Genomic DNA, 26,823 nt, shown 5'->3' with positions numbered 1-26,823 from the left:
ATAATCTTTTGTACTAAAAAGAATATATAATTAACCTTCCTAGCCCTTAATTTAGCTATGCAGGCTTTTTATTAGCAGTAACAGAAGCCATATTATTCAGATCTCTCTCAGCTCTGGCTATCTGTATTCTGTCCCACACTTCAGTTTTTTAATCTCAGCTGAAATACAAAGATCGCTATTTTTCAAAATTTTTAACTAAAAACTCTTGAAACAGATTTCACTTTTCTGTTTTTTCTTGGAGATGGCATCAAAATGTACATCTTTATGCTGTATAAATGCATAATTTACAGTGCAAGTTGTAGAATAAAATTAGGAAACCAAAAGAATTATATACCTGCTACAAATCTCACGGTTTGGCTGTTTTACCGCTGAGCAGCCTCAATAATGTGCATTAACAGCACTGAAATATCCACCTTACTAGAATAAATGCTACTACATATAAAACAATACAATGTAGATATTTACAAGGCACCAGGACATAATAAGCAGAGAATCTATGTAACTGACAATTTCTAGATTCCCATTTAGCTACATCTTGAAAATTTAGGACACTATTTAATGGGTACTGAGTACAGAACAAATCCCAGACTTTAAATTTTACCTTTCCTTTCTGAGAACTCCAAAGTATCAACTTTCACGATTTTGTTTAGACTACTTCAATGCTACTTGACCAACACTCCTTAGGTATTAATGATTAACCATTTATTTAAATTATATTAAATTTCTTTGATTACCTGGTCATGTTGTGTATGAGGTCTGTAGTTTGCAGAAGGTTAAAATAATCTGAGGTCTACAGTTCTATTTACTGGATTTTAGCCAAACAAGTGTCCATAAATAGATCTGATTAGGTGATTAAAGAAATTTCTTTCAGTATTCCATACTGATGTCTAAGAGACTGTACTGTTCTGGCTGCTTTTATGTTGGAACAAGGTTTTTTTAATTCAAACTAATTTTTTTAGTTCATGTCAGCAGTGTCAACACACGACAGTTATATTGCGACACTTTGTTGTGCTTTGCAATTCACACCTCCAGCATTCACACTGTGGCACAGTATAGACAACCAATGTAGGACTGTCCAACTTATTAAAAGGAATAAGGTAACAATGCTCTCTGACTATCAAGATAACCTACCTGTATAAAATTTTCCTGTATTAAATTATGGTGGAAATACTTAATTCCATTTCACTACTCAAAAAATTGCTGTCTTAGTAGGAGGTTGAAAATATACCTATTTAGGAGTAAGGGTTGATGTTTAAAGACAAAAGCTTCACTTTACCCCCTACAGGCTGCCGTTGGTTGCAGTAACAACTAAATGACATCAAATGATGATTTTGCTAAGCCTATGTAATCACGCTGTAGGCACCAACACCAATAAATCTGACTGTTGAAAGGACAGCCAATTAGAAATATAATGCAGATTCCCCACTTACCACTTCTCCTGTTGAGCAAATATCGTCTATTTTTACCACTATACAGTCGCTTTCATTATTCATTAATTAAGCACATTTTTAAATGGACCAGATACAGCATTTTTCCCCTAGAAAACTCCCACTGAAGTTACTGGGAGTTTTTCCTAGTTGAGGACCACAGACTTGAGCTTTACATAAAAAGGAATCAATTCACTTAGCAATGGAACAGAATGTGGGAGCTTTTAACAATATCACTAATGTGCACAATAAGCAGATAATCTATCATCAATACAGTAAAGGAGGATATCAAATATATAAGATAAGGACATACAGCAGAGACAAGGCAGTAGAGAGTAAGCATTACTTGCTACTATCCTCCAACTTCCTTTTTGATGTCAGGGAAATGTCCTAGTTTATAGACATTGAAAGAATTAGCTACTTGTTTACACATTTACTGAAGCTGTACTTAATAAATGTATTTCACCACCAAAGAATCAACAGAGAGAAAGAAAAGAAGAGAAGACTACTGAGGTATCTAAATGACACTGCCAGGGAAATTCATATAAACCAAATGTAATAACCCAAACTGTAATTTTGGCCAGGATTCTGAGTAATTTTGAAGGTTTTCAATTTTAAGACTATTACTCTCCCCTTCAGCATACACATGTATCTTATTTTCACATATATGAATATTAACAGACTTAGCTATCTCTAACTAATCTAAATGGTAAAATCACCATTTTTCACAAAACATGCAGGTATTTTTCCCTACAGAAAAGTGTCTTGGCGCTTTGGCAGCAGACCCATAGCAAAGGGAACATGCCCTTCCAAAAATGAGCCAAAGCTATATGCACATGCTCACAGCGTCTGTATCTACAGTGAATAGGGCAAAGAGGACCTGGGATCTTCCCTAGCCTTTCCACTGACCATATATGTGACCGATTAAGCTTTTTGGGGTAGAGACTACCTCTCCCTGTATGCTTTACACAATGTTTTTAACACACTGTGGCCCCAAATTAATTGGGGCCTGTCATCTGTACTATATTACAAAATAATGATGCATACTTATACCACACTAGACTGTAGAATCTGAGTACTTTCTACTCACCACTGGCAAGAAAGCCTTGAGAGATTAACCTCTATCTAGAATGCTTATAGATCCCAACTAAGTCATCCCAAATCAAGACTCCACAGAGAGTTAGAAAAACAAATCAAAGTGCCAACCGCTGACAGATCAGAAATACTCTGACCTCAGCTCAACTTTTTGTACAATATGGAAACCATGTTTGATGTTGCGTCTGAATTTGGTGATCTGTCATGATAAATGACAGGTTATCATGACAGATATCATGACATAAATTAGGTTATCATGACAGATATCATGACATAAATTAGGGTGGGAGGGATAGCTCAGTGGTTTGAGCATTGGCCTACTAAATCCAGGGTTGTGAGTTCAATCCTTGAGGGGGCCATTTGGGATCTGGGGCAAAAATTGGGGATTGGTCCTGCTTTGAGCAGGGGGTTGGACTAGATGACCTCCTGAGGTCCCTTCCAACCCTGATATTCTATGATTCTATGATTCTATGAAATGGCAAAGAAAGACTAAGTTTTCCTTAACTCATGCCCACATAGAGAGGAGGGCGTATGTGTATGAGAGATAAAAATTAAGAACAAACATTCTCAGACATTAGGATGTAAAATCTGCATAAACAATACAAAGTACATTTTAAAGCTTTGATCTCCATTAGGGCACATATGTTCAAAGTGATGCTGGACTCAACCTATGAAATACTGGAATCACAAAAACAGGTTTAGTCGTCATATAGTCATATTATGGGTACAGCAGAGTGATGCCTCCACAAGAAATCTGTCAATGGGGTCTATGAGCTTGTGGAACTACTGTAGTACCATTTGGATTTTGAAGACTGACTGTTGTGTCAATGGATCCCATTTTCTCTGCCGTTAGCACCATGGACAGCACTGTGCATCCTATTTAAAGGAAACTTTCTATTCCAGTCTGCAGTGAAGCTTGTTGGACCACAAGCTAGCCATCAGAAACCTGAGCCCAGAGCTTTACATCACATTCCCAGTTGTGTGCGCTTCAGATTAATATTTAACTGTTTACAGTGTAGATTTTCATCGACTTTCTCAGCATTTTCAGATGCTTCCTTCCCTCCCCTGCAGCATTATTTTCTTTGAAAATGTCACTGAAGTCCATAAATTTTAAAAAAGGGAAGTACAAAATCATTGGTAACACTGAAAGTTCCAATATATGAAGTCTAATTAAATTATAAATGACAAATAATACAGTCAGAAATGGAAGTCAATGAATTGAACTGCAGCTTTGATGAACTCAGTGACAATACAGTGCAAGACTAATGCTTGAAGGCAAAAATAAATTCTTAAATGCACATTAATATATTCTAATTGACCAAATTTGTCTAACTTCATTACGTATTCCTAGTTCATGCCAATGCTTACTTGTTTTAGATAAACTTCAACTTCATCTGATGCTATCCAACAAAGACCTTTATTATATTATACATAAAGGATGAATGTTGTATGGATAATAGGTTTGTGCCTTGAGAATAATTCCCATTACCATTGTTTAGTATAGTTAATCAGGGATTGCCATCTACTATGCTTCCTTCCCCTCCCCCCATCACAAATACAGGTGACCTTCACTTAAAGTGAATTTCTTTAACTGAGCACTGGAAATGGTTAGAGACTTTCCTTCTGCATCGGGGTTTAGCCATGACTAGCTAACACATGGCTTAATTACAATGAAGTCTTGGTTACCCCCATGTTAGCCAACTCATATGGTCACAGTCCTCTTCTATGATGATCAAAGTCTGTAGTGAAGACAAAGCCTAAAGGAACATCCCAAAGAGTAGTGCTAGTTCTTTAAAAGCAGGGGAAATCATGGGGATAAGAGTCTGGACTCTACAGCAGAAAATCTATATTATCAAACACCACTTCAGACCCATTTACTGTGAACAGCCTTTGAGGTAGCACCAAAAGTGCCATTAATTCGTGGTATTGACTAACAAATGCATTGCACTGTATTTGGTCCCTAGTAACTCTTTCAATTACATGAACTGGTTGCTTCACAGGGGTCCAATTAATTTTTTTTCCAGACTGACACCTTTTTTCTTAAAATAAAAATAAATTAATCATTTAGAATATTGGGTTTTCTTTGTTCTAATTTTAAAAAAGAGGTTTGCTAAGATGGTTTTTAAATAAAAGACAGAAGTGTTAAACATACCCAATGCCAAGTTAAACACGATGAGCTCAGTTCCCTCCCTGCAGTTTGTCCGTTTGCCCCAATTAGGGAATTTAAAGACAGAAGCAAAGTTGCACTAATAGCATTTTGATTCATGTATCTATTTCAAGGTGGATTTTCTGTTACTTGAAACTTATCTAATGGACATTTCTTTTTTAATTTGACCTTTTTTACACTTTTAAATAGCTACCACTTCTTGTTTATAAAACAAAAAATTCAAATAATCCAAACCAAAAAGTACTGTTGAAGTCCTATTTCTGTAGTAGAATATACTTGAGTGATCAAAGAAAACAATTGTACTTTTCTATGAAGTAGCATAGTTCATTCAAAGAGCCTATTTTCTAGCTCATTCCATTCTCTAAGTGCATATTATTATTATTTATTATTATTTGTAAAACTGTAGTGCTTAGGAGCCATCTAGATGCTGTACCAACATGGACAGGAATCAGAGCCAGACTACAGCTTCCCTTCGTAGATGTGCCTCTTTTAGAAAGCAAAGATGGAGGGAATATTTCTGCTTGATTTTCTACAAAGTATCAACCATACTGAACCTTGGTCTTCCTTGTTTCTACCAAGATACTTCTCGGAGTATTTGAGAAATTAAGTGGGAGCTGTTTCAACTAGCAATGGAAAGGACAAAGATGGTTGCATCTTACACAATATCAACTTTTCTGCCCTGTGTTTGTCTTGTGTGTGTTTTTCTAAGGTTTTAAAAAGATACTGACCAATTCTAACACCTTTTCACTGATTAATACCTTACTATAAGTTGATCCATCAGAGTCAATTGGTCTACTAGGAGCACAGTATGACAAAGTAAGGGCAGTAAAATTAGAACAAAAAGTATAGATTAACTAATTACTACTTTCCTGATGAGTTAGGGTATCATTCACTTCTAGGTACCATTCAGAATCCCAAAAGCTCCCCATTCATCCAACAAAATAAAGATGATTAGACCTAATATTATTAGTGTAAAAGCATGTCTCCTTTGTGGGTAAGGTACAGGGGTACTAATTCAGGCTTTTAAAATACTTTGCGCACACAATCTTTTTTTTACCCTTGTTAAGTCAAAGGTAACAGACAGATGCTTTCAGCATCACAAGCATCAACAGGCAATACACACCAGATCAGGACAAAATAATACTTGCACTGAAAATTTACACAAATACAATGAAATATGTAATTCAAGGTATGTATATATTTTGGTGAAGAGGAATCTACTAAAAAGAAACCCGACTTATGAAAGATGTATAATGAAAACCCAGTTATAAGGTCACTTGCCCATGCCAAAAAAGGCAAATAAGCTTCAATTCTTCAGCCCATTTAAGAAAATCTGCCTTTAAAAAAAACCTGACAGCGACAATATTTTTGCAAGGTTGCAGGTTTAAGCACTTGTCATGATTATGTAGCAGTATTTCCAATCTGGATATAAAATTACACAATTAGAAATCTCTTTTGGTTTTGGCATAAACAAAACTACTTCTGTTATAATCATTATCTACATGAATATTTCTAATATTAAAACTCTTGACATCAATAAACAGAAAAAAATGATAGACAGGGAGCATATGTCCTTGAAGCCTGTATGCTTAGGACAGTTTGTTGTCTGGCTGCTTCTTTAATACTCCACCTCTTCTATCATATTAATCACAAAAATACTGGCTGAGATTTTCAGAAGAGAGGAAGGGACTTAAATATAAGTCTTGTGTTTAAATTAACAAAAGATTAATCTAAATCCCATAGGCTGCTTTAAAAAAAATCTCCACTGCCATTTCTAAATAGCATGTAGTGCCTCAATATAAAAGTAATGAGTCCATTAAAAAAATACAGATCAGTAAAATGGAATATAGGCAATGAAAGGATTAAGGACCAGATTCTGCAGCATGTCTGCCCACGCAATTGTCATGAAATCGTACTCAAATTGGACAGCTGCCTTCATTTTTGACCATTTCCTTATGCTATTATGCAATTGCACACAAACACAGCCAGTAATTAGGTGCTTAGTTGTGTCCCTGACTTGTCTCAAAAATCCCATTGGTTTATGATCAATGTGTGAAACAGCTACTGTGGCAAAATGTTAAAAAACTTGTGTTAGCGATGTCTGGATAAATTGCATAAACTTTGCATAAGCAAGTTTGAGAGACCTATGGAGGTTACTAAAGCAGCTCTGTAATTGTAATATTGCATAACACTTATTACATTTATATATTTATTATTAGCTCTAAGCACAAAAATTTAAATTCACTGTGGCAACAACCCTTAGCATTTACTGCATGGCATGCAGCACAATGGAGTTCTGGTGACTGATTATTCATGATTACAGATGGAGGGAAACAAGTTTGGGTTATCTGATTGGTGCAAATCTGCTGGTTGTTGTGAAAGGACATATATTATTCATCAAAGGGAGCATGCCTTAGTCATGGTACAGCTTTCCTGTGCATTTTAACACTACTGTTAGGGACTATGATTTATGACAGCTAATTATTTTTCATCTGTATTTTTTGTTGTTGCTGACCTGCTTGTTGAATGAATATATTTTTTTTATATTTTACATATATATATATATATATTCTAGACATTATGTTCATGGACAAACTTTATGCTAATGTGGGAGAAAATAGGAGAGTGAAAAAGAAAAATGCTCAAGTTATATATAACTCAAGATGTTTCAGAAGCTGTCTCCCCTCAGTACTCCATATAGAGAAGAATGGTACAGACTTCAAGCTAGATGGAATACAGGCAATCTATCAGTTTTCAAGTACTTCATTTTCTGAATTTTCCACTGAGTTGTATTCCCTCAACCATTTTTTTCTCTGAAATCAGAACTTTATCATCACAAAGGGGGTTTATTTAAAATAAACAAAAATAAAAACATCCCACACATGAGTAGGCTGGGCAATCAACACTAGCACTTACAATAAATGAAAAACCATAACTAAAGTAACATTTCACAAGACCACCAAATGGGCAAATATTCTTTTAAAAATTGTTGAAAGTCACTAACTTAAAAAAATAATAGAAAAAAGCTTTTAAAACATATCATGTCAAACTTCTTTTTAAAACTGTTTGAAATTTTCAACCAGCTCTATGTATTACCATAAACTCAGAGCCTCTACATGTAGCTCGAGCTCCTCCACGCTGCCCTATTGAAGCTTTCTTACCCGACAGGACGGCTTACACAGGAGACAGGATGCCATGGGCTCCATTCACAGCTGCATACTAACACTAGTGGCAAAGACAACAAACAGGGAACTATTACTGAAGCTGCTAGCAACAATTTAGTCTTGGAAATCCAAGAGATTTCAGAGGAAATATGCTGCATACACCAGTTGGTCACTGGTTCTGCCCCGCACCCCGCTGACTTTCAAACATAGGGTACTCATAGTCTCAGGAGGATGTGGAAGCTATCCTTGCTTTGTTCTCACACAACATACCTGCCTGATTTTATAGCTTTCCCTATCATTTTTCGGCTCCCCTGTGTACCACCAAGGACAGAGCATCTTAGAACCTCATAAGGTAACTTTCAATGACTACCAACCGTTAGACCATGAGGATGTGGGAAAGACCCACTAAATAGACACTTGGGAAAGAATTCTCCTTAGTAATTCAGAGCCCTTGCCATCTAGTTTCTCATATCCAACCACTGGAAATATTTGCTAATAGCAGGCATGGATGGATCACATGCCACCAGAGACAGTTGCATCATTCCATCCCCTCCATAAACTTATCAAGCAGAGTCTTAAAACAAGCTAGGTTTTTTTGCCTCCACTACTTCCCTTGAAAGGCTGTTCCAGAACTTCACTTCTCTGATGGTTAGAAACTTTGGTCTAACCATCAGAGGCCAGTTTATATCCATTTCTTCTTGTGGCAACACTGCCACTTAACTTAAATAATTCCTCTCCCTGCCTGACATTCATTCCTCTGATGTATTGACAGAGAGCAATCATATCTCCCCTCATCTTTCATTTTGTTAGGCTAAACAAGCCAAGTTCCTTAAGTCTCCTCTCCTAAGGTAGAGCCTCTGTTTCTCTGATCATCCTAGTAGCCCCTCTCTGTACCGGTTCCAGTTTGAATTCAATCACGTCTGAATCTCCTACAGACTTATCCAGCTTTCAGAGAAATCACAGTCATTTCCCAGAAAATATAAGCTCTATTTTTGGAAGTAATCTAAGATTTGATACAAGAAAAGAGAGCAACTCAACACCTACACCTCACAGTCCCTGGTTTATCTGGGTCAGTCCTGTCTATTTGACTATAAGCATAGATACCAAAAACAGAAAAAAGGAAGGTAGAAATCCATCAAATGTCCTTTTAAAAAACCTCACTATTGTTCTCAGAACCTAAGCCTCTTTTTGTGCTCCATCTAGCGCCCACTGAAAACAACTTAAATCTTTCCACTGACCTCAGAAGAGGTTGGATTGTGATTGTTACCTCCAAATGTCCCGATACTTCAATGAGCTCCATTCAGGCAGCCTCTTGTGCCCAGGTGGAGTTCTACTAGAGTCAACAGAAGTCTGTGCTGGCAAAGGAGACCGCTTATACATGGAGTTCATTGCAGGATGGGGCCAGAATCAGTTACCATCAAGGGCAAAGCACTCAAATGAAATTCTCACTTCAGTGTTGCCAGGAATTTTTAATGAGATGGGTAAACTGTGATCTCTTCCATGAGAAAATAATTTACTTCCTTTGGTAGTATACATTTGTAACCAATTGCAAAATCTTCACACTATTCACCCATGACAATACACCCTTTCCATAAATAGTTCCCCTCCCCCAAATGCAGGGTGGGGGGTGGCTGTCTTGAAAAATCAGCTTTAAATTTTCATGTTTCAGAGTAGCAGCCATATTAGTCTGTATTTGCAAAAAGAAAAGGAGTACTTGTGGCACCTTAGAGACTAACCAATTTATTTGAGCATAAGCTTTCGTGAGCTACAGCTCACTTCATCGAATGCATAAAGTGGAAAATACAGTGAGGAGATTTATATACACACAGACCATGCAAAAATGGATGTTTACCATACACATTGTAAGGAGAGTGACCACTTAAGATGAGCTATTACCAGCAGGAGAGCGGGGGTGGGGGGAGAGAAAACCTTTTGAAGTGATAATCAAGGTAGGCCATTTCCAGCACATTTCCAGGAGTTAACAAGAACGTCTGAGGAATGGAGGGAGGGGGGGATAAACAAGGGGAAATAGTTTTACTTTGTATAATGACTCAACCACTCCCAGTCTCTATTCAGGCCTAAGTTCATTGTATCCAATTTGCAAATTAATTCAAATTCAGCAGTCTCTCGTTGGAGTCTGTTTTAGAAGTCTTTTTGTTGAAGAATAGTCACTTTTAGATCAGAAATCGAGTGACCAGAGAGATTGAAGTGTTCTCCGACTGGTTTATGAATGTTATAATTCTTGACATCTGATTTGTGTCCATTTATTCTTTTACGTAGAGACTGTCCAGTTTGACCAATGTACATGGCAGAGGGGCATTGCTGGCACATGATAGCATATATCACATTGGTAGATGTGCAGGTGAACGAGCCTCTGATAGTGTGGCTGATGTGATTAGGCCCTATGATGGTGTCCCCTGAATAGATATGTGGGCACAGTTGGCAACGGGCTTTGTTGCAAGGATAGGTTCCTGGGTTAGTGGTTCTCTTGTGTGGTTGCTGGTGAGTATTTGCTTCAGGTTGGGGGGCTGTCCATAGGCAAGGACTAGCCTGTCTCCCAAGATTTGTGAGAGTGTTGGGTCGTCCATCAGGATAGGTTGTAGATCCTTGATAATGCGTTGGAGAGGATTTAGTTGGGGGCTGAAGGTGACGGCTAGTGGCGTTCTATTATTTTCTTTGTTGGGCCTGTCCTGTAGTAGGTGACTTCTGGGTACTCTTCTGGCTCTGTCAGTCTGTTTCTTCACTTCAGCAGGTGGGTACTGCAGTTGTAAGAATGCTTGATAGAGATCTTGTAGGTGTTTGTCTCTGTCTGAGGGGTTGGAGCAAATGCAGTTGTATCGTAGAGCTTGGCTGTAGACAATGGATCGTGTGGTGTGGTCAGGATGAAAGCTGGAGGCATGTAGGTAGGAATAGCAGTCAGTAGGTTTCTTGTATAAGGTGGTGTTTATGTGACCATCGCTTATTAGCACCGTAGTGTCCAGGAAGTGGATCTCTTGTGTGGACTGGTCCAGGCTGAGGTTGATGGTGGAATGGAAATTGTTGAAATCATGGTGGCATTCCTCAAGGGCTTCTTTACCATGGGTCCAGATAATGAAGATGTCATCAATGTAGCGCAAGTAGAGTAGGGGCATTAGGGGACGAGAGCTGAGGAAGCATTGTTCTAAGTCAGCCATAAAAATGTTGGCATACTGTGGGGCCAAGCGGGTACCCATAGCAGTGCCTCTGATTTGAAGGTATACATTGTCCCCAAATGTAAAATAGTTATGGGTAAGGACAAAGTCACAATGTTCAGCCACCAGGTTTGCCATGACATTATCGAGGATAGTGTTCCTGATGGCTTGTAGTCCATCTTTGTGTGGAATGTTGGTGTAGAGGGCTTCTACATCCATAGTGGCCAGGATGGTGTTTTTAGGAAGATCACCGATGGACTGTAGTTTCCTCAGGAAGTCAGTGGTGTCTCAAAGATAGCTAGGAGTGCTGGTAGCGTAGGGCCTGAGGAGGGAGTCTACATAGCCAGACAATCCTGCTGTCAGGGTGCCAATGCCTGAGATGATGGGGTGCCCAGGATTTCCAGGTTTATGGGTCTTGGGTAGCAGATAGAATACCCCAGGTCGGGGTTCCAGGGGTGTGTCTGTGCAGATTTGTTCTTGTGCTTTTTCAGGGAGTTTCTTGAGCAAATGCTGTAGTTTCTTTTGGTAACCCTCAGTGGGATCAGAGGGTAATGGCTTGTAGAAAGTGGTGTTGGAGAGCTGCCTAGCAGCCTCTTGTTCATATTCCGACCTATTCATGATGACAACAGCACCTCCTTTGTCAGCCTTTTTGATTATGATGTCAGAGTTGTTTCTGAGGCTGTGGATGGCATTGTGTTCTGCACGGCTGAGGTTATGGGGCAAGTGATGCTGCTTTTCTACAATTTCAGCCCGTGCACGTCGGCGGAAGCACTCTATGTAGAAGTCCAGTCTGCTGTTTCGACCTTCAGGAGGAGTCCACCTAGAATCCTTCTTTTTGTAGTGTTGGTAGGAAGGTCTCTGTGGATTAGTATGTTGTTCAGAGGTGTGTTGGAAATATTCCTTGAGTCGGAGACGTCGAAAATAGGATTCTAGGTCACCACAGAACTGTATCACATTTGTGGGGGTGGAAGGGCAGAAGGAGAGGCCCCGAGATAGGACAGATTCTTCTGCTGGGTTAAGAGTATAGTTGGATAGATTAACAATATTGCTGGGTGGGTTAAGGGAACCATTGCTGTGGCCCCTTGTAGCATGTAGTAGTTTAGATAATTTAGTGTCCTTTTTCTTTTGTAGAGAAGCAAAGTGTGTGTTGTAAATGGCTTGTCTAGTTTTAGTAAAGTCCAGCCACGAGGAAGTTTGTGTCGAAGGTTGTTTTTTTATGAGAGTATCCAGTTTTGAGAGCTCATTCTTAATCTTTCCCTATTTGCTGTAGAGGATGTTGATCAGGTGGTTCCGCAGTTTCTTTGAGAGCGTGTGGCACAAGCTGTCAGCATAGTCTGTGTGGTATGTAGATTGTAATGGATTTTTTACCTTCAGTCCTTTTGGTATGATGTCCATCTGTTTGCATTTGGAAAGGAAGATGTCTGTCTGTATCTGTACAAGTTTTTTTCATGAAGTTGATAGATATAAATCTCCTCACTGTATTTTCCACTTTATGCATCCGATGAAGTGAGCTGTAGCTCACGAAAGCTTATGATCAAATAAATTGGTTAGTCTCTAAGGTGTCACAAGTACTCCTTTTTGCACTAGCATTTTGGAGATTACAAAACAGTCAGATGTGACGTTTGGACCCAGATCGGAGATTCCCCAAGGTTTGGCCATGCTTGGATCACGGTTTTTGGCGCAGTGCCATCTGATTTTTATACTGTATTTTGGTCCAATAGAAGTAAAATGGTGCACTTCAACTAAAAATATTTTCCCTACAGCAAACATTTTGCATTTCATGGAATAAAATCAAGCATTCTATACAAGCTAAGAAAGTCTCATCAGAATATGCATATGTCAAAAAAACTAGTATTTTAAAACAGCCTATCCTAATCATATTTATTTTTGTACAATATTAAGATAAAATGAGGATTTTCTACAAAAAACTTACCCAGTTGAATAACGCTGGAAGACATTCTTGATATTTTGTTACAATTGGACATATAATTGGATTCTTTTTGGGTTCACCATCACTAGAAACTTATTTATGACCTAGTAAGTTGAAATTTATAGAACTTTCAGCAGGTAAGAAAACCATGTTTTGCCCTCTGACAACGTCCATTGGACAAATCTGTCAAGAAGCTGTGTGGTCATTTGGAACAAACTCCACATTAAAAAAATACTCTTTATATAACAAAGGGAAAAATTGGATTTAAGCTGTGTTTATGTTTTCTTTTTTAGCTATTTGGTTTTGAGATTAGAGAAAAGAAAAGCCCACACTAAGGAGTTTTTATATATTTATTTGTTTATGCGTAAATTCATAAAAGCATGAGCCCATTGCCTATACGTCTGGGCACATTTAGATTGCCCAAGAGGATTGCCTATCTTAGCAGCATTCAAAGAGCCCACACTGTGTTGAAATAGCCTCTCATATGTGGACATTCTTTCAGTAATTTTTTCCCATCATTAATACCCTAAGAACTTTCAAACAAAGCATGAATATTCCTTTTGGAACTCCTGATACTTTTCTTGGTAAATTTTACAGAAACCTGTATTTGAAGACTTCAGAAGAAGCAGTGTTCCAATTGCATTTACAAACTGCAACCCATTCTGAACTTCTATTTACTTGTCAACAGTAAAAGCTTTGCAGTATGTTATGTATTAATAGACACTTTAGCAGTTTCATTGTAGTCTGTAATGCTTGAAAATCAAGTAGCTTAGAAAGGCCTTAAGCAATAAACTCACACTGTGGTCAGGTATCAAGTAGCAACATTTTCTGAAGACTTCATATTATTTTGAAGCAATGCTTAGAATGAAATTACAAAAGTGCAATCTACAAATAAGTATAGAAATGAACAAATGCAAGAAAAATAAATTTATCTTGCTTAGGACAAAGCAAAATTGACTTTCCAGTCTGTTTTCCCATTAAGCTGAAAGCCATACATTCAGTCCCCTTGAAGTCACTGAAACTTATCTAGTGCTTCTCGGAGATTGAGTTCAAAACCAAGTAAAGGGAATAAACTATGTTTAATTCATTATTAAAAGGTGACAGGGGCAGTAGGACTCCTCTGGTACAGAATATCTGAAAATTGGTGAAGGTTTCTCCACAAGATGCTCTAGACTCAGGTCTTTAGTTTACAAATCCAATTATCCTTTCTGGCTGCAGAACTACCAAAGTCAACTAGTACAATGTGCTCTTAACACACTCTGAAGATAGAGTGGCAAGATTTTTTACTTTCTTTTTAACAAGCTGCTGATTTTAAAACTTAAGAGCGACTACATCATAATCCCAAGTGTCCGATATCTAATTTTACAACTTTTCATGTTAGTCTAAAACAGTTTTGAAATTACAATAGTCCCTGTGAATTATGGCCTTGAGCAGATTCTGGGTGACCTTTGTTGAGAAGAAGTGGTTACTTATCTTAGGGTAAACTGATGGGCTTCAAGATGTTGATCCCACAGGAGGACACATGCACCTCATGCATGCAAAACTGTAGTCTTTTCAATAGCACTACCTTTTGGGGCCACATATACTTTGTGATTCCTCACAATTCTGAGAGAGAGCACTAAGGGTGAAAAGCAGCAACCTTCCCTCAATACCTTCACAGTCCAAAACCAGTGTTTACCAAGGACCCCAAAATGCAGGGATGGAGTGTGGGTTGTGGGATCCACATTGACAACATCTCAAAGAGCTAGCTACCTTAACTTGGGTTACTTGGGATTGCAGCGTGGCCCTAGAATCCTTGAGTGGAGTACTCCATCCACTCAGAAACTGAAAAGCTCCATCCCATCAAATGACAAGTCTTCTATGATACCTAGCACCTCCTTAGGAACACCTGATGCTTGCAGCCAGAAGACTCTTCATAGTGTCACAAGCATGGTGGCCATTGACCTGGCAACCATGTCCGACTCATCCATTGCCACTTGTAAGGCTGTTCAACCCTGTATCCTTTGGGACCTTGGATAGGACAGGGCCACTATCTCATAAGAAATTTATATTTCACCAACAGAGCTTGATTGTGGTTTTAGGATCTTCCTTTATGGATTTGGATTTTTCTTGTATCACAGATACCACCAGAGGTCATAGGTTAGAATGGACATAAAATTGTTCAAAACCTCTGTCTGGTACTTCATAGCTGTTCTCAGTCCTCTTAGATATTGGAAGAAGAGTATCTGGAGTCTCACAGAGTCCCCTCACTGGCTCATTAATGGGGAGTCCAGTCTTGGCTGGACTTAAAGGGGTCAGGATGTCAAAGAGCTTGTGGGAGTTTTCCTTGATTATCCAGGTCTTGATATCTATGGTTTCTGTGATTCAAGCCAATAGGTCCTGCAATATTTCAAAATCATCTGGTGCGGTGTTACTGCTTCATCTAGTGACAATGATTATTCCTCAGGTGTTGAATGAGGCTGTTAGTTTTCTTCTAGTGCCACCTCACTCAGTTTGTGGTGACCATTATTTGGCTCTTGCATGGGAGGTCTGGCTAGTGATGTCGAGGGGGAAGGAGATCTCCTTCAACAGGTGGGAAAGGGATCAGCTTTCAGGTGTGTGAAGGTGGTCCCCGGGATGGCCAAGGTGGAACGCTGTACAGGTATGAGCTTGGTTGAGGTTGGTCTGCCAGTGCCATATGTATTTAGGCTGTGTCGGCACTCTAAACAGACAGGCTTTCTGTGGGACCTCCTCCGAATTCACCCTCACAGGGGAGATTAATCTCTGCTCAATACTGGTGATAATGAACAGCTTGGTGAAGGTGATAGTATTTCCTTGAATGGCATGACCTTAGCATGGGGGTGCTGAAACAAACAGTCTCAGGACTGAGGATGTCTCAAGGAAGAGATATAGACACCTCTGCCAGAATGGACCTTGAGACCATGATGAGTTATACCAGCAATGCTCAAGTCTGTGGGGCCAGGGCCAGCATCTAGGTCATTACTGCACCACAGCATTCCTGCACTGCACTAGCAGCCAGCCTTGGTTCTGAGCCCCTCAGGTAATCAAGTGGTTGCAAGGTTTGTCGTTAGAGGATGGGTATTTTAGATCCTCTTTGTGAGGTGAGTTGTGTCTGGAGCTGTGCTTCTGTTCATATTTCATGCAGCCCTCCCTCTCCACACCAGTCTTCAGTGCTGGGGTCTTTGGCACCAATTTCCTTTTCAATGCTGCCTTTTCCCCCACTGCCAGATTTAGGTGTGAGGTTCCTGCTTGAGGGGGTAATGCTAGTCAAGATTGAGTTCAGCAGTAAATCTGGTTTGGCAGCCACTGTGTTCTCAAGATTTGTGGTAAACTCATGGGCAATATGAGTGAGGTAAATTTTTTTTATTGGACAAAACTTATGTTGAAAGAGAGAAGCTTCTGCACTTACACAGAGCTCTTCTTCTGTGTAAGCTCAAAAGCTTGTGTCTTTCTACAACAGATTTTGGTCCAATAAAAGATATGAACTCACCTACCTTGTCTAATACCCTGGGACCAGCATGGCTACAACACTACAAACAATAATTAGATGGAGTTTAATATGAGCGACTCAGGACTTACAGGTTCAGAAGGAGAAGGAAAAGCAAATTGAATATAGGTCTAGTATGTAGCTTTCTGCTAAGCCAAATGGGCAGGGGCCATGGCTTCTGCTTAGGGGGATGAGGTCATTGCAGGACAGACAGGATTTAAATCCTGAAAGATCAGAATCCATCATCAGGCATGGTGGATGGTGTATCAGAACAGTCCAGTTTTTTTTTTAAATCCATCACTACTTCTTTCTTAATGTAAAGAAAATTCCAACTGTACATTGTGGTAAAGAAAAGAATGAATTCTTCAAGAGGTCAGTGAAAAGAATGATAGCAAATGCGTATTGACAATTAAAGGCATTATGGCATAACCACAAGGTGGCACTGTATAAAGGGATTGTTAGTGGAAAATCAAAGGGTGGACACTGATACGTGTCACTATCTTCAGAGTGTGTTAAGAGCACATTGTACACACTATCTTGTACAAAGAAAACTGATACGTGGTCTCAGTTAAGATGGATTTGTGGAACCTGAAAGCATTCATAGACTTCGAAATTTGTTTTACATTTTAACCACACTTGACAATCTCCATGAAGAGTCCTACAGTCAAGAGGACTGAGATCCAGTGTGATGGTTCAGTTCCATTTCTAATCTCCCCTCATTACAAATCGCTCTAGCATTTCTTCAGAGCTACGTGTGCCTGTTGCAATACATATTTTAGAGCAGCAGAATAAGCTTAGGTGTAAGACCAGAAGGAAGGAAGGACAGAAATAAGAGAGACACTGGGCAGTTCAGTTTAACCCATTTGAAAACTTAACAAAATGAGTGCAATGCTACTGTCCACTTGCTTACCTAGTCAAACTCAGCTCTGCTCCTGAGGACCTGTCAAAGTCTTTCTACCAGAACATTTCAGCAGACAAAAATCAAAGATACATAGCAAAATAAATCTAAAAAACCCTGTAGCCTTCCCTAGGACATACAAAGGCACTGCCCACAGAACAGATGAACAATGCACATTTGGAGCCAACAGGCTGAGCTGAATCTGAAGTAGGACTAACTCACCATCCTGGAGAACCTCCTTATGCTAAGACACATCCCCTCTGCCTCCTTTACCTCCTACAGACTTCAGAGATCTGTGCAGTGACATGCCCCTCTGGCCAGGTCACAACAATGGCCACATTCAAAGCTCAAAAGGAACAAAAACTCTTCCCTCTTTCCTGGGATCAATCCTCTGCAGACTCTTCACTCCTCTTCCAGACTCTGCAGAATTCTCTCTCACTGTGTTAAAGAGCTTTCTCCCTGGAGGTCTGGCTCCTCCCGAGCTTCTGACCCTCAGGACTTCTTCCCTGGGGTCCCTTCTCCCAGATCTGCTTTAGGGGGTCTCCCTATCACCAGCTGCCTGCTCCTTTCAGGAACTGTCCCAGGGTGCAAGCTCCTTCCAGCTGGCTCCTCTGCGGTTCCCTTCCCAGGGAAAGAAAACTTCACCACAACCTCTCTCCCAGGTCTCCTCTCTATATTGCCCATTTTATCACTATCTTTGCTGTGTGCTGTTCCTCACAACACACAGCTGTTCACTCCAGGCACTAGGTTGTTTTTTTAACTGCAGTTGTTCTGAACAATTTTCTCCAAGACTCTGTGGCATAATATGGTACTGTGTGAAAGTAATGCAAGATACTCAGGTAACAAGACTGCTGTGTAAAAGTTTTCCATATAAGATGGTATCCAAAACCCAGGAGAATCAAGTCCAAAAACTACCATTAGACAGTTAAAACACGGAGTTACAGTTCAGGCATAAATATATAGTTAATATGACTCTTATAACTATCTTATTGGTATATCATGCCTCCTGTATATACTTCTAAAAGTAATTGTCCATTCAAATATCAAGAGGGACATGCCTACAGAAAGGATTTGGCCTGCAATATTGGCTCAAGGGGGCTTTGGGAAACAAAGGAATGATGCTCTGTCAGCTTTTCCTAATTCTACGTGTGGAAGGTGGTCTAAAATGTAAGAGCCATTGTGGATAGTTCTCTGAAAACATCTGCTCCATATGCAGCAGTCATCAAAAAAGCTAACAATATTAGGAACCATTAGGAAAGGGATAGATAAGATAGAGAATATGATGCCACTATATAAATCCATGGTACACCCACATCATGAATACTGAGTGCAGTTCTGATCTAAAAAAAAGACAGTGTTGTAAAAAGTATATAGAAAGGCAAGCAAAATGATCAGGGGTATGGAACAAATTCCATATATGGAAAGATTAAAAAGACTGGGATTGTTCAGCTTGGAAAAGGCATGACTAAGGGGGAATGTGATAGAGGTCTATAAAAATCAATGATATGGAGAAAGCAAATAGGGAAATGTTATTTCCCCCTTCACATAACGTAAGAACCAGGGATCACCCAATAAAATTAATAGGCAATAGGTTTAAAACAAACATGAGGAAGTGCTTCACACAGGCATTCAACTTGTGGAACTTGTTGCCAGGGGCTGTTATGAAGTCCAGAAGTATAACTAGGCTCAAAAAAGAATGAGAGAAGTTCACAGAGGAGAGGTGCATCAATGGCTATTACCAAAGAGGATCAGGGATGCAACCTCAACCCACCACAGACTGCCCAACCTCTCCAACAATTCAGGATGGCAGGGTGCAACATGAAGTAAGCCGCCCCTACATAAGTTATTAGTTTTTCAACTCAACTTTTCTTTTAAAAATAGGTAGAAGGTTTTTGTTCTTCTCACCGCTGTGATACAATGGACCTGTTATTGATATCTTTTTGTCTAGTTTATCACGCACAACACCACTGACAAGTTGAAGCAAGAGGAAATGTTTATGAATGTGTATTTTTTCTGTTAGACAAACAGTGTTAGCAGGAATCAAATGCTAACAAGACTGTGAGCCACTGAATACTTGTCTGAAGGGCAAATATAAAGAGTTTTTGTGGCCTATAAATTTTAATACAAATATAAAGCTGGTGCTTTTATCTAGCACTCTGAAAAGACGGAGATTGTCTGCTCCCCCCCTCACCCGAGAGGGGCAGTTATTTGTCTTTTTTAAAAGGGATTAACAGCCAATAATTGTGCAACTTCTGCTGTGTTGCCTGTTTCCATAGTTCAGTTTCTTTGTATGCAGCCTTACTTAATAAAGATTTTCCATCAATAAAAAAGATTTAGAAGGCTTTTTTGAGCCACAAGGAAGAAACAAAATCAAGTCAGCTTCTTGGGTTAAGACCCCAAAAAGCCATACATCTTATCAGGTGAATCAAAAGAATCCTTTGCTATTTTACAAACAAAATTAGATATTAACCAGCAAAAAATGTATTCAAACAGTTAAAATGGTAAATAGAAATACCAGTGTGTGGTCAACAAAAACACCTTTATCAGTAACACCGGAAAATGGGGAAACAGTGAAGTTTAGATTTTTCCAAACAAAGTACTGACTTGCCTTGCCGAGCTGCAGAATTCTCTTGCCTGTGTTATACTTAGCATGGGCTCTGACAGCACAGGCTCACTGCTCACCTTCAGCGGGACTATCAGTTTGGAGCAGCATGGGAGAGAGCTGTTGTCGTAGCCAGGCAAGGTACTAACAAATTTCAACAGGACTTTATTTTTTAAAGTGGAAACCTCTTTTCCAAGCTGCTGCTGCACTCTCAGTAGCTCTCCCTCAGCCTCTTCAACTCCTCCCCCCTTCTTCCTGTTTCCTGTCCTTTCAGATTCCCAACAGCCAGTGCTCCCAATTCTAATAATTACAAGCAACCTCTAACCACCACAAAAGCTCAGCTAATGTTTATATTGTGGCAACTGTACACACAATCTTTTAGCCAAAAAACAGCACAAGTACTTCCCCACAGTAAGATTTTTCTTTTATTTTCTTTGTAAGGTGAAATCTATTTTCTTCTTACCTAGGGAAAGAATATTTTGAGCATTAAAGTTTGCTACATTTGTGGGGTGCTCCACTCAAAGAACCTGTGCTTTGCTTTGAGGATATAACTATTTAAGTAATATAATTTATTACCATAATTACAAACGCATTTTCATTTATAAAACTCAAGTTAATCTGTGCTTTTAGTTCATAGCAATTTTCCTGCACAGAAAGTGAATAGTTATGTAAATTATTCCCTCCATTTAAAAAAAAAAAAAAATCTACGGGTAGCCACTTTAATACAATATCAGATGGGAAACTAGATTACCTCCAACACTGATGTTCCCAAAAGCACCACTATCGCTTCTGCATCACGCTGTCCAGCATGGACAAAAATAATACGCTGGAAAATGTGTTTGCGTCAGCTGTGCAACAAAAGCAGTACTACTGCTTTAAGAAGAGTCTTCATTTTAATGCCCTCAGAGGAGCTGTCTTGTCCGTGAGGAAAATGTAATTTTAGGTACGGGTGTAGTGCAGATTATGGTGTGGGAAAGGTAACTGTGAAGATTTGCATGACCTGGAGAATTCCAAGGATCAAGATATCCTAAGTGATTTTTCAAGGACTGCACTGATTGGGATTATAGGACTCACAAAAATAAAATAACGGAAAGCTACCAATGCACTGCAAGGACACCAAAATGAAGAATGGTGGTAAAAGTAGTCACAGTAGTTTTTCCCTGACAAAAAAGAAAATTATTCCCCAAGGTTGAAGAAACAAATGATCTGAAGCCTAAAAGCCGTTTTCGTTAGTAGTTGTACAGGTCTTGTAAAAAAAGTGATTATAACCTGATGTGACATGCAAAGGGCCCAAAACACTTAATGCAGTTCAAACATATGCCAGATAAGGGATTTTCGTTATACATAATGAGCATCTCTCCAAACTATTAGAAAGCATGTAAGAGAGAGTAAATAAAGAGTTAAAAAAGAGTTCTATCTAGAAAATCTGTTTTGACAATCAAAAGGCAGAAACCTATGCCTTGCATAGAAGTTTGTTCACTGACAGCAGTTTTCAGAAGGCCTTTTGAAGAATTAAAGAGCCCTTGTTACCTATCCACTAGTGCACTTTTAATTCACAGCTTTGTTTCACTCACCTTAACTTTCCTGAGTGTTCCTGCGTAGATATGCCCTTAATGACCATCCAGATGCATCACCACACCACACCATATGGAATTATTCAGACAAGAATCTTTATGTTTAATGCTTTTTATACCAAATTTTATATAAAAGTGTTCGGATAAATAATTCGTAACTAGTAGTTCATTACTACTTTTGCCATAGCATTATTATATGAAAGCTGTTTGAGAGATGCCAACGATATTAATTTAGGAAAGAGATGGCAACTGAGGTTATAAACAACAAACATCCTCTCCATGGTTAAACTTTATTTACTCATTTCACCAGCCTCAAGCATCGAAGCTTCTGCTTGAACGCTGTGTCAGAGCTCATTTTAGCATTGTCAAAACACTGTCTCTCATACAAACAGCACCTCAAATAGCACTGAGAAAGAGGACTCTGTGCTCAAGATAACTGACTGAATTGACTAAATACACTTGATGGGTGGTTATAATGGCTGACTTTGATTTCACCATTCTGGGTGAAGCTCACATTGAGTTTAAAAGTTTTTTTGTTTTTTTGTTGTTGTTGTCGTCGTCTTTTTAAATTAAGCATTGCAGATGACACAGTTTGTTTTTAACAACATGTAGATCCTACACAAAACTACCAAGAGCCACATTAATGTTACTACAGGGATAACTATGTTGCCAGGGGAAGGAAAGGAGGTTCTCTGAGGTTCCTGTGCCCCAAGCAAATTGCCAGTAACACACCAGGGAGCGAAGAGGCACTGATTGGCAGCCCTTACCTCATGTGCTTAAAAGCAGCAGTCCACTCTCCCATCCCAAAACCCACAGAAGAGGAGTATAGAGATTAAGGCCATGGCTACACCTAGGTCACATCCTGTCTAGAATGATGTACAATGCTGGATGCTCCCTTAACCCTTTTACTCCTGGAGCATACTCAATCAAGTGCCCTTCTTTGAATCAGTATGAGGGGTTGCTATAACAGACCCAAAAGAAGGTTGACATGCCTAGCCCCAGAGGAATCCTCCCAATACAGAGGAGTTAAAGGTCTCATATCCCTTTAAAAGATTATTTTAAGAGTCAGTTAGCTACTCTCCTCCCACGGTAGGTTTGAAATACTTGGATTGATTCTCTGGCTCTGAATATGCTGGAATAGAATGATGGAGAGCTCTGTTTATCCAGCAAAGGAAATATTTGGCTGGAGACTCTAATAGATCTTAGCTAAAAGCATTAGGCAGAAAACAGATTGAACCAAGTAATACCCTCAGTAAGATCAGAATTAGATTTAGGGTGCTGCTGCTTGAAATCTCTGGATGTTGTCACAGTTGGCAACACCTGGTGTTGCCTGGAGATGAGGAGGAGTTCAAATCTTCACAGCCTGATGTGCTGTGTACCGCTTGCTGGTATCTCTGTAGACCCCACACCTATATGCTCAGTTCAGTTGCACACAGATACTGAATATACTTACACTGAGTAATTTCTTGGAGTTAACCCAGCATATTCCCTATACTGCTCGTCAGTAACATTACCTGTTCCTTCCCATACAAGCATTTTTATCCTAACACTTTCCTTTTGGCTTTGTAACTTGTGACTTACCAGCTATAATACAACCAACTAGAAATATGATAAAGAGACTTTCATATTCATTGCAGCCTCCTACAAGCACTCCTCTGTACAACATCTCTAGCCAAAAGAGTTTTTGTTTCTGGCAAATTGTCTGCAACTACTGCTACTTCTTAAATCACTCTGGATATATTTACTGCAGTTCAATTATGTACACAAACCTTTGATTGTAGATTAGATGCTGTTTCACTTAGATTTAATAGCCTGGAACAAGGTGCTGATTTGGTTAATATGCAAGGTTTTAATGATAAGCTAGTATTCAAAAATCAAAGGCTAAGTGCATGAAATCAATAACAAGAGTACTGATTAAAGACTGCATAATATTGCATAGAAAACTTGAAAATTTTTCATGATATGCAACACTTCATGATTGCTAAATTGGTTAAACAGTCCCCAATGTCCTGAAAACACAATGGACTTTAGATGAAGTATCTTGTTACTATTTTAGCTAACAATCCAAGTCTTGCCCTCAACAGCATGCACCCTATAGAAGCTCTATGACAGTGCTGCATTTCCATCTGTCCATAGTGCTTAAATCTGTGCCTATGACTATTCTGGGAACCTTGTACAACGTGATGAGCAAAAGCATTCCACTCTTGGCATATTCCTCTACAACGCCATACAGAGTCACTGTTGTTGTTGTCAAGTTCCCAGGAGCATGACAGATTTGTTTTATAAATTGTCAGAAGTGGGAACACTGAGCAACTAGCAGCTCATTGGAGCAGACTAGGTGCCCTTTCCAAGTTACTGAGGCTTGCTCGGCTCCAATATGAAGCCGAGAGAGCAACAAGCTTAGCTATTCCTACAAAGTATGGAATAGAACCTTATTTGTTACTTGTACAGTGAGGCAAAGTTCTTGGAGCTGAGGTTAATGAAGCCAATCAGTCAATTAGGCCTGATGTACAATACTTCCTTTGGCAAAAAGTTCCCACCTGTGGTAGCAACAGTGGGAGTACTAGCACTGACAAGGCTGTTGTGAGCACTGGCATTTTTAACACAGAGGTAAGTGACAGTGTTAAAAGCCACCGAGCCCTTCCTGCTCGGTAGCTTCCATTATAGCTTCTTGCGGAGGAACTACACGGCGGGTGAACTAAAGAGATTAAGTTTCAGAGTAACACCCGTGTTAGTCTGTATTCGCAAAAAGAAAAGGAGTACTTGTGGCACCTTAGAGACTAAATTGGTTAGTCTCTAAGGTGCCACAAGTACTCCTTTTCTTTTTTTAAAGAGATTAAATTTGCTAGTATAGCAAAGTCAAAGAATATCTTCCCCTTTAACGAAGGCAAAAAGAACGTACAGCAGTGACTTAACCTCAATTTCTCCGAAGACTCAAATAGACTAATTAAAAGATTTATTTGAGAGAGAGAGAGAGAAACCCAAATAAAAACACTTGGGACAACCCATCAATAATTTTATACTCAGGAAAAAATTCAGCTGAGTTGCTGCAGGTAATGAAAGTGAATATTTTACATTTCTGGTTATTTTTCCCCTCTCCCCTCACATGTGGCAGGCCCACATGTTAGAAGCACAGTCTATTAGAAGTGTCCTCCCCACCTTTTTCCCAACCCCACAGTGTTATCAATGCTGTCATAACACTGTTATCCTTTTAAAAGGGACATGACCTGGTTTCTCCATTCATGTGATTATTGGTCTTGCTAGGGTTGCCAACTTTCCAATTGCAGAAAACTGAACACCCTTGCCCTGCCCCCCACACCTTGCCCCTTCTCCAAGGCTCAGCCTCCCTCACTCCATCCCCCCCTTCCTCTGTTGTTCACTTTCCCCCACTCTTGATCACTCACTCATTTTCACCGGGTTGGGCAGGGGGTTGGAAGGAGATGAGGGCTCTGGGCTGTGAGTGTGGGCTCTGGGGTAGGGCCACAAGTGAGGGGATTCAGGGTATGGGGGGGTCATCTCCAGGCTGGGGTCAGGGCACAGGAGGGAGGGCTCCAGCTGGGGGTGAGGGCTGTGATATGGGGCTGGGGATGAGAGGTTTGGTGTTCAGGAGAGGGCTCTGGTCTGGGGCCAAAGGGTTCGGAGTATGGGAGGGATGCAGGCTCTGGGAGGGAGTTGGGGTGCAGGAGGGGCTCAGGGCTGGAGAAGGGAGTTGGAGTGAGGGAGGGAGTTGGGGTGCAGGAGGAGGTGAGGGATGCGGGTGGCGCTTACCTCAGGTGCCTCCTACAAGTGGCCAGCATGTCCCTCTGGCTCCTAGGTCGAGACGCAGCCAGGCGGCTCCCCGTGGTGCATGCCGGCCCCATCAAATGGGAACTGCAGAGCCGGCACATGGGACGGGGGAGCATATGGAGCCCCCAGCCAGCCCTCTTCCTAGGAGCCAGACATGCCAGCCGGTTCCAGAAGCCACGCAGACCCAGGGCAGGCAAGGAGCCTGCCTTAGCCCCGCTGCGCCACCAATTGGACTTTTAATGGCCCGGTCAGCAAAGCTGACTGGTTAAAAATCCGACACCAGGCAACCCTAGGTTTTGCTCTCATTTCCTCTTCCCTCACCTGCCCTTGGCCTCCCACTCCCAAAATAGACCTATATATCCCAGTATTGGACAAACATTTGTGGCAAGTTTTTCAAAAGCATCTAACTGACTTTGGAACTTAAGTCCCATATGCAGAAGTGATTTCAGAATTTTTTAAATGTTACTTCTAAATGTTCTTATATTTTTGTACATCTTAAAAAAATGGATTTGAAGGTGGCCACAACAGGTTTCTCAATCTTCACATTTTACCACTAAAATAAGCACTCACAAATAACCCTTCCCAGGCCTGTCTAGTCTTTGTTCTGTTCTAATGATCGTGCCTTTGCAAACTAATTGTCTTGGCCAAAAGGATCAACCAGAAGCCACCTCAATCTGCTTTTACAGATTGAATTATAAGAATTATGTAAATCTTCTATCTACCGTATATCAAATAAAATTATGGAGAGATTAAAGCCACTCTGTCAATCTTATACACATTTAGTTTAAAACCTGAAGACAATTTGGATTTACCTTGTTTTTTAAAGAGGTTGCTGCGTACTATTTCATTCATGGACTGCACTTTTTGCTTCTGTAGTTTTACTGGTGGGATGCAAGTGTAAAACTCATACAGTAGTTGGCTGCAGATAAGTGGGAAACCAGAAATACAATTTAGATTAATTCCTTATGCTAATAGATAGCAAGAGCAGTAATTACTAAAATACCTCTAATGCTTAACAAATGTATTCAATACATTTCCTTGTATTTTGTTGTGTATTAAGACTATCAGGGGAGAAAGACCAACTGTTAAGAGAGAAAAACTAAGTGTTGGGGCATTTTTGCCCAAAGATTAACAGTTGCCATTTTTTCCCATTGCACACGTACAATACAATGCAGTGTTTGGCCAACAAATCTTCTGTCATCTATCAGGAAGACATCTATTGTCAGCCAGCCAGAGTTGTGGCCTTTTTGGTAGTGCCACTTATTCTCCAGAAGTGCATTGCTTTACTTGCTAATTCCATTCACTGAACACATTTTTGAAAAGTAGGCCTAGATGTTAAACTGTATTATAATACACTCTTAAGGAAAAATACAACTCACTATCTAGAATATTCTTCTTCTTCAATGCTTAGCCAAACATTTGGCCATAGTGATGGCTTGCCATTTGGTCCGTTCCTGCATGACAGCAAGGGCTTGATGGCCCGACAGTCCAACATCAGAACAGACTTGATAAACCCATGTAAT

General features: G+C 39.8%; 1 protein-coding gene across 2 annotated transcripts in view; it reads right to left on the bottom strand.

Annotated features, from left to right (window-relative positions):
* The window catches only part of DOCK2 (dedicator of cytokinesis 2), a 488,728-nt gene that overhangs the window by 322,294 nt on the left and 139,611 nt on the right, over positions 1–26,823 (bottom strand). For both annotated transcript variants that reach the window (XM_048861500.2, XM_075131370.1), the window contains exon 25: positions 26,113–26,219. In XM_048861500.2, coding sequence (XP_048717457.1) covers positions 26,113–26,219 — 107 coding nt within the window. The remainder of the gene's footprint in view (positions 1–26,112; positions 26,220–26,823) is intronic.

The sequence above is a fragment of the Caretta caretta genome, chromosome 8 (genome assembly GCF_965140235.1).
Source record: "Caretta caretta isolate rCarCar2 chromosome 8, rCarCar1.hap1, whole genome shotgun sequence".
Lineage (NCBI taxonomy): Eukaryota > Metazoa > Chordata > Testudines > Cheloniidae > Caretta > Caretta caretta.
This window is presented reverse-complemented; position numbering and strand designations above follow the sequence as displayed.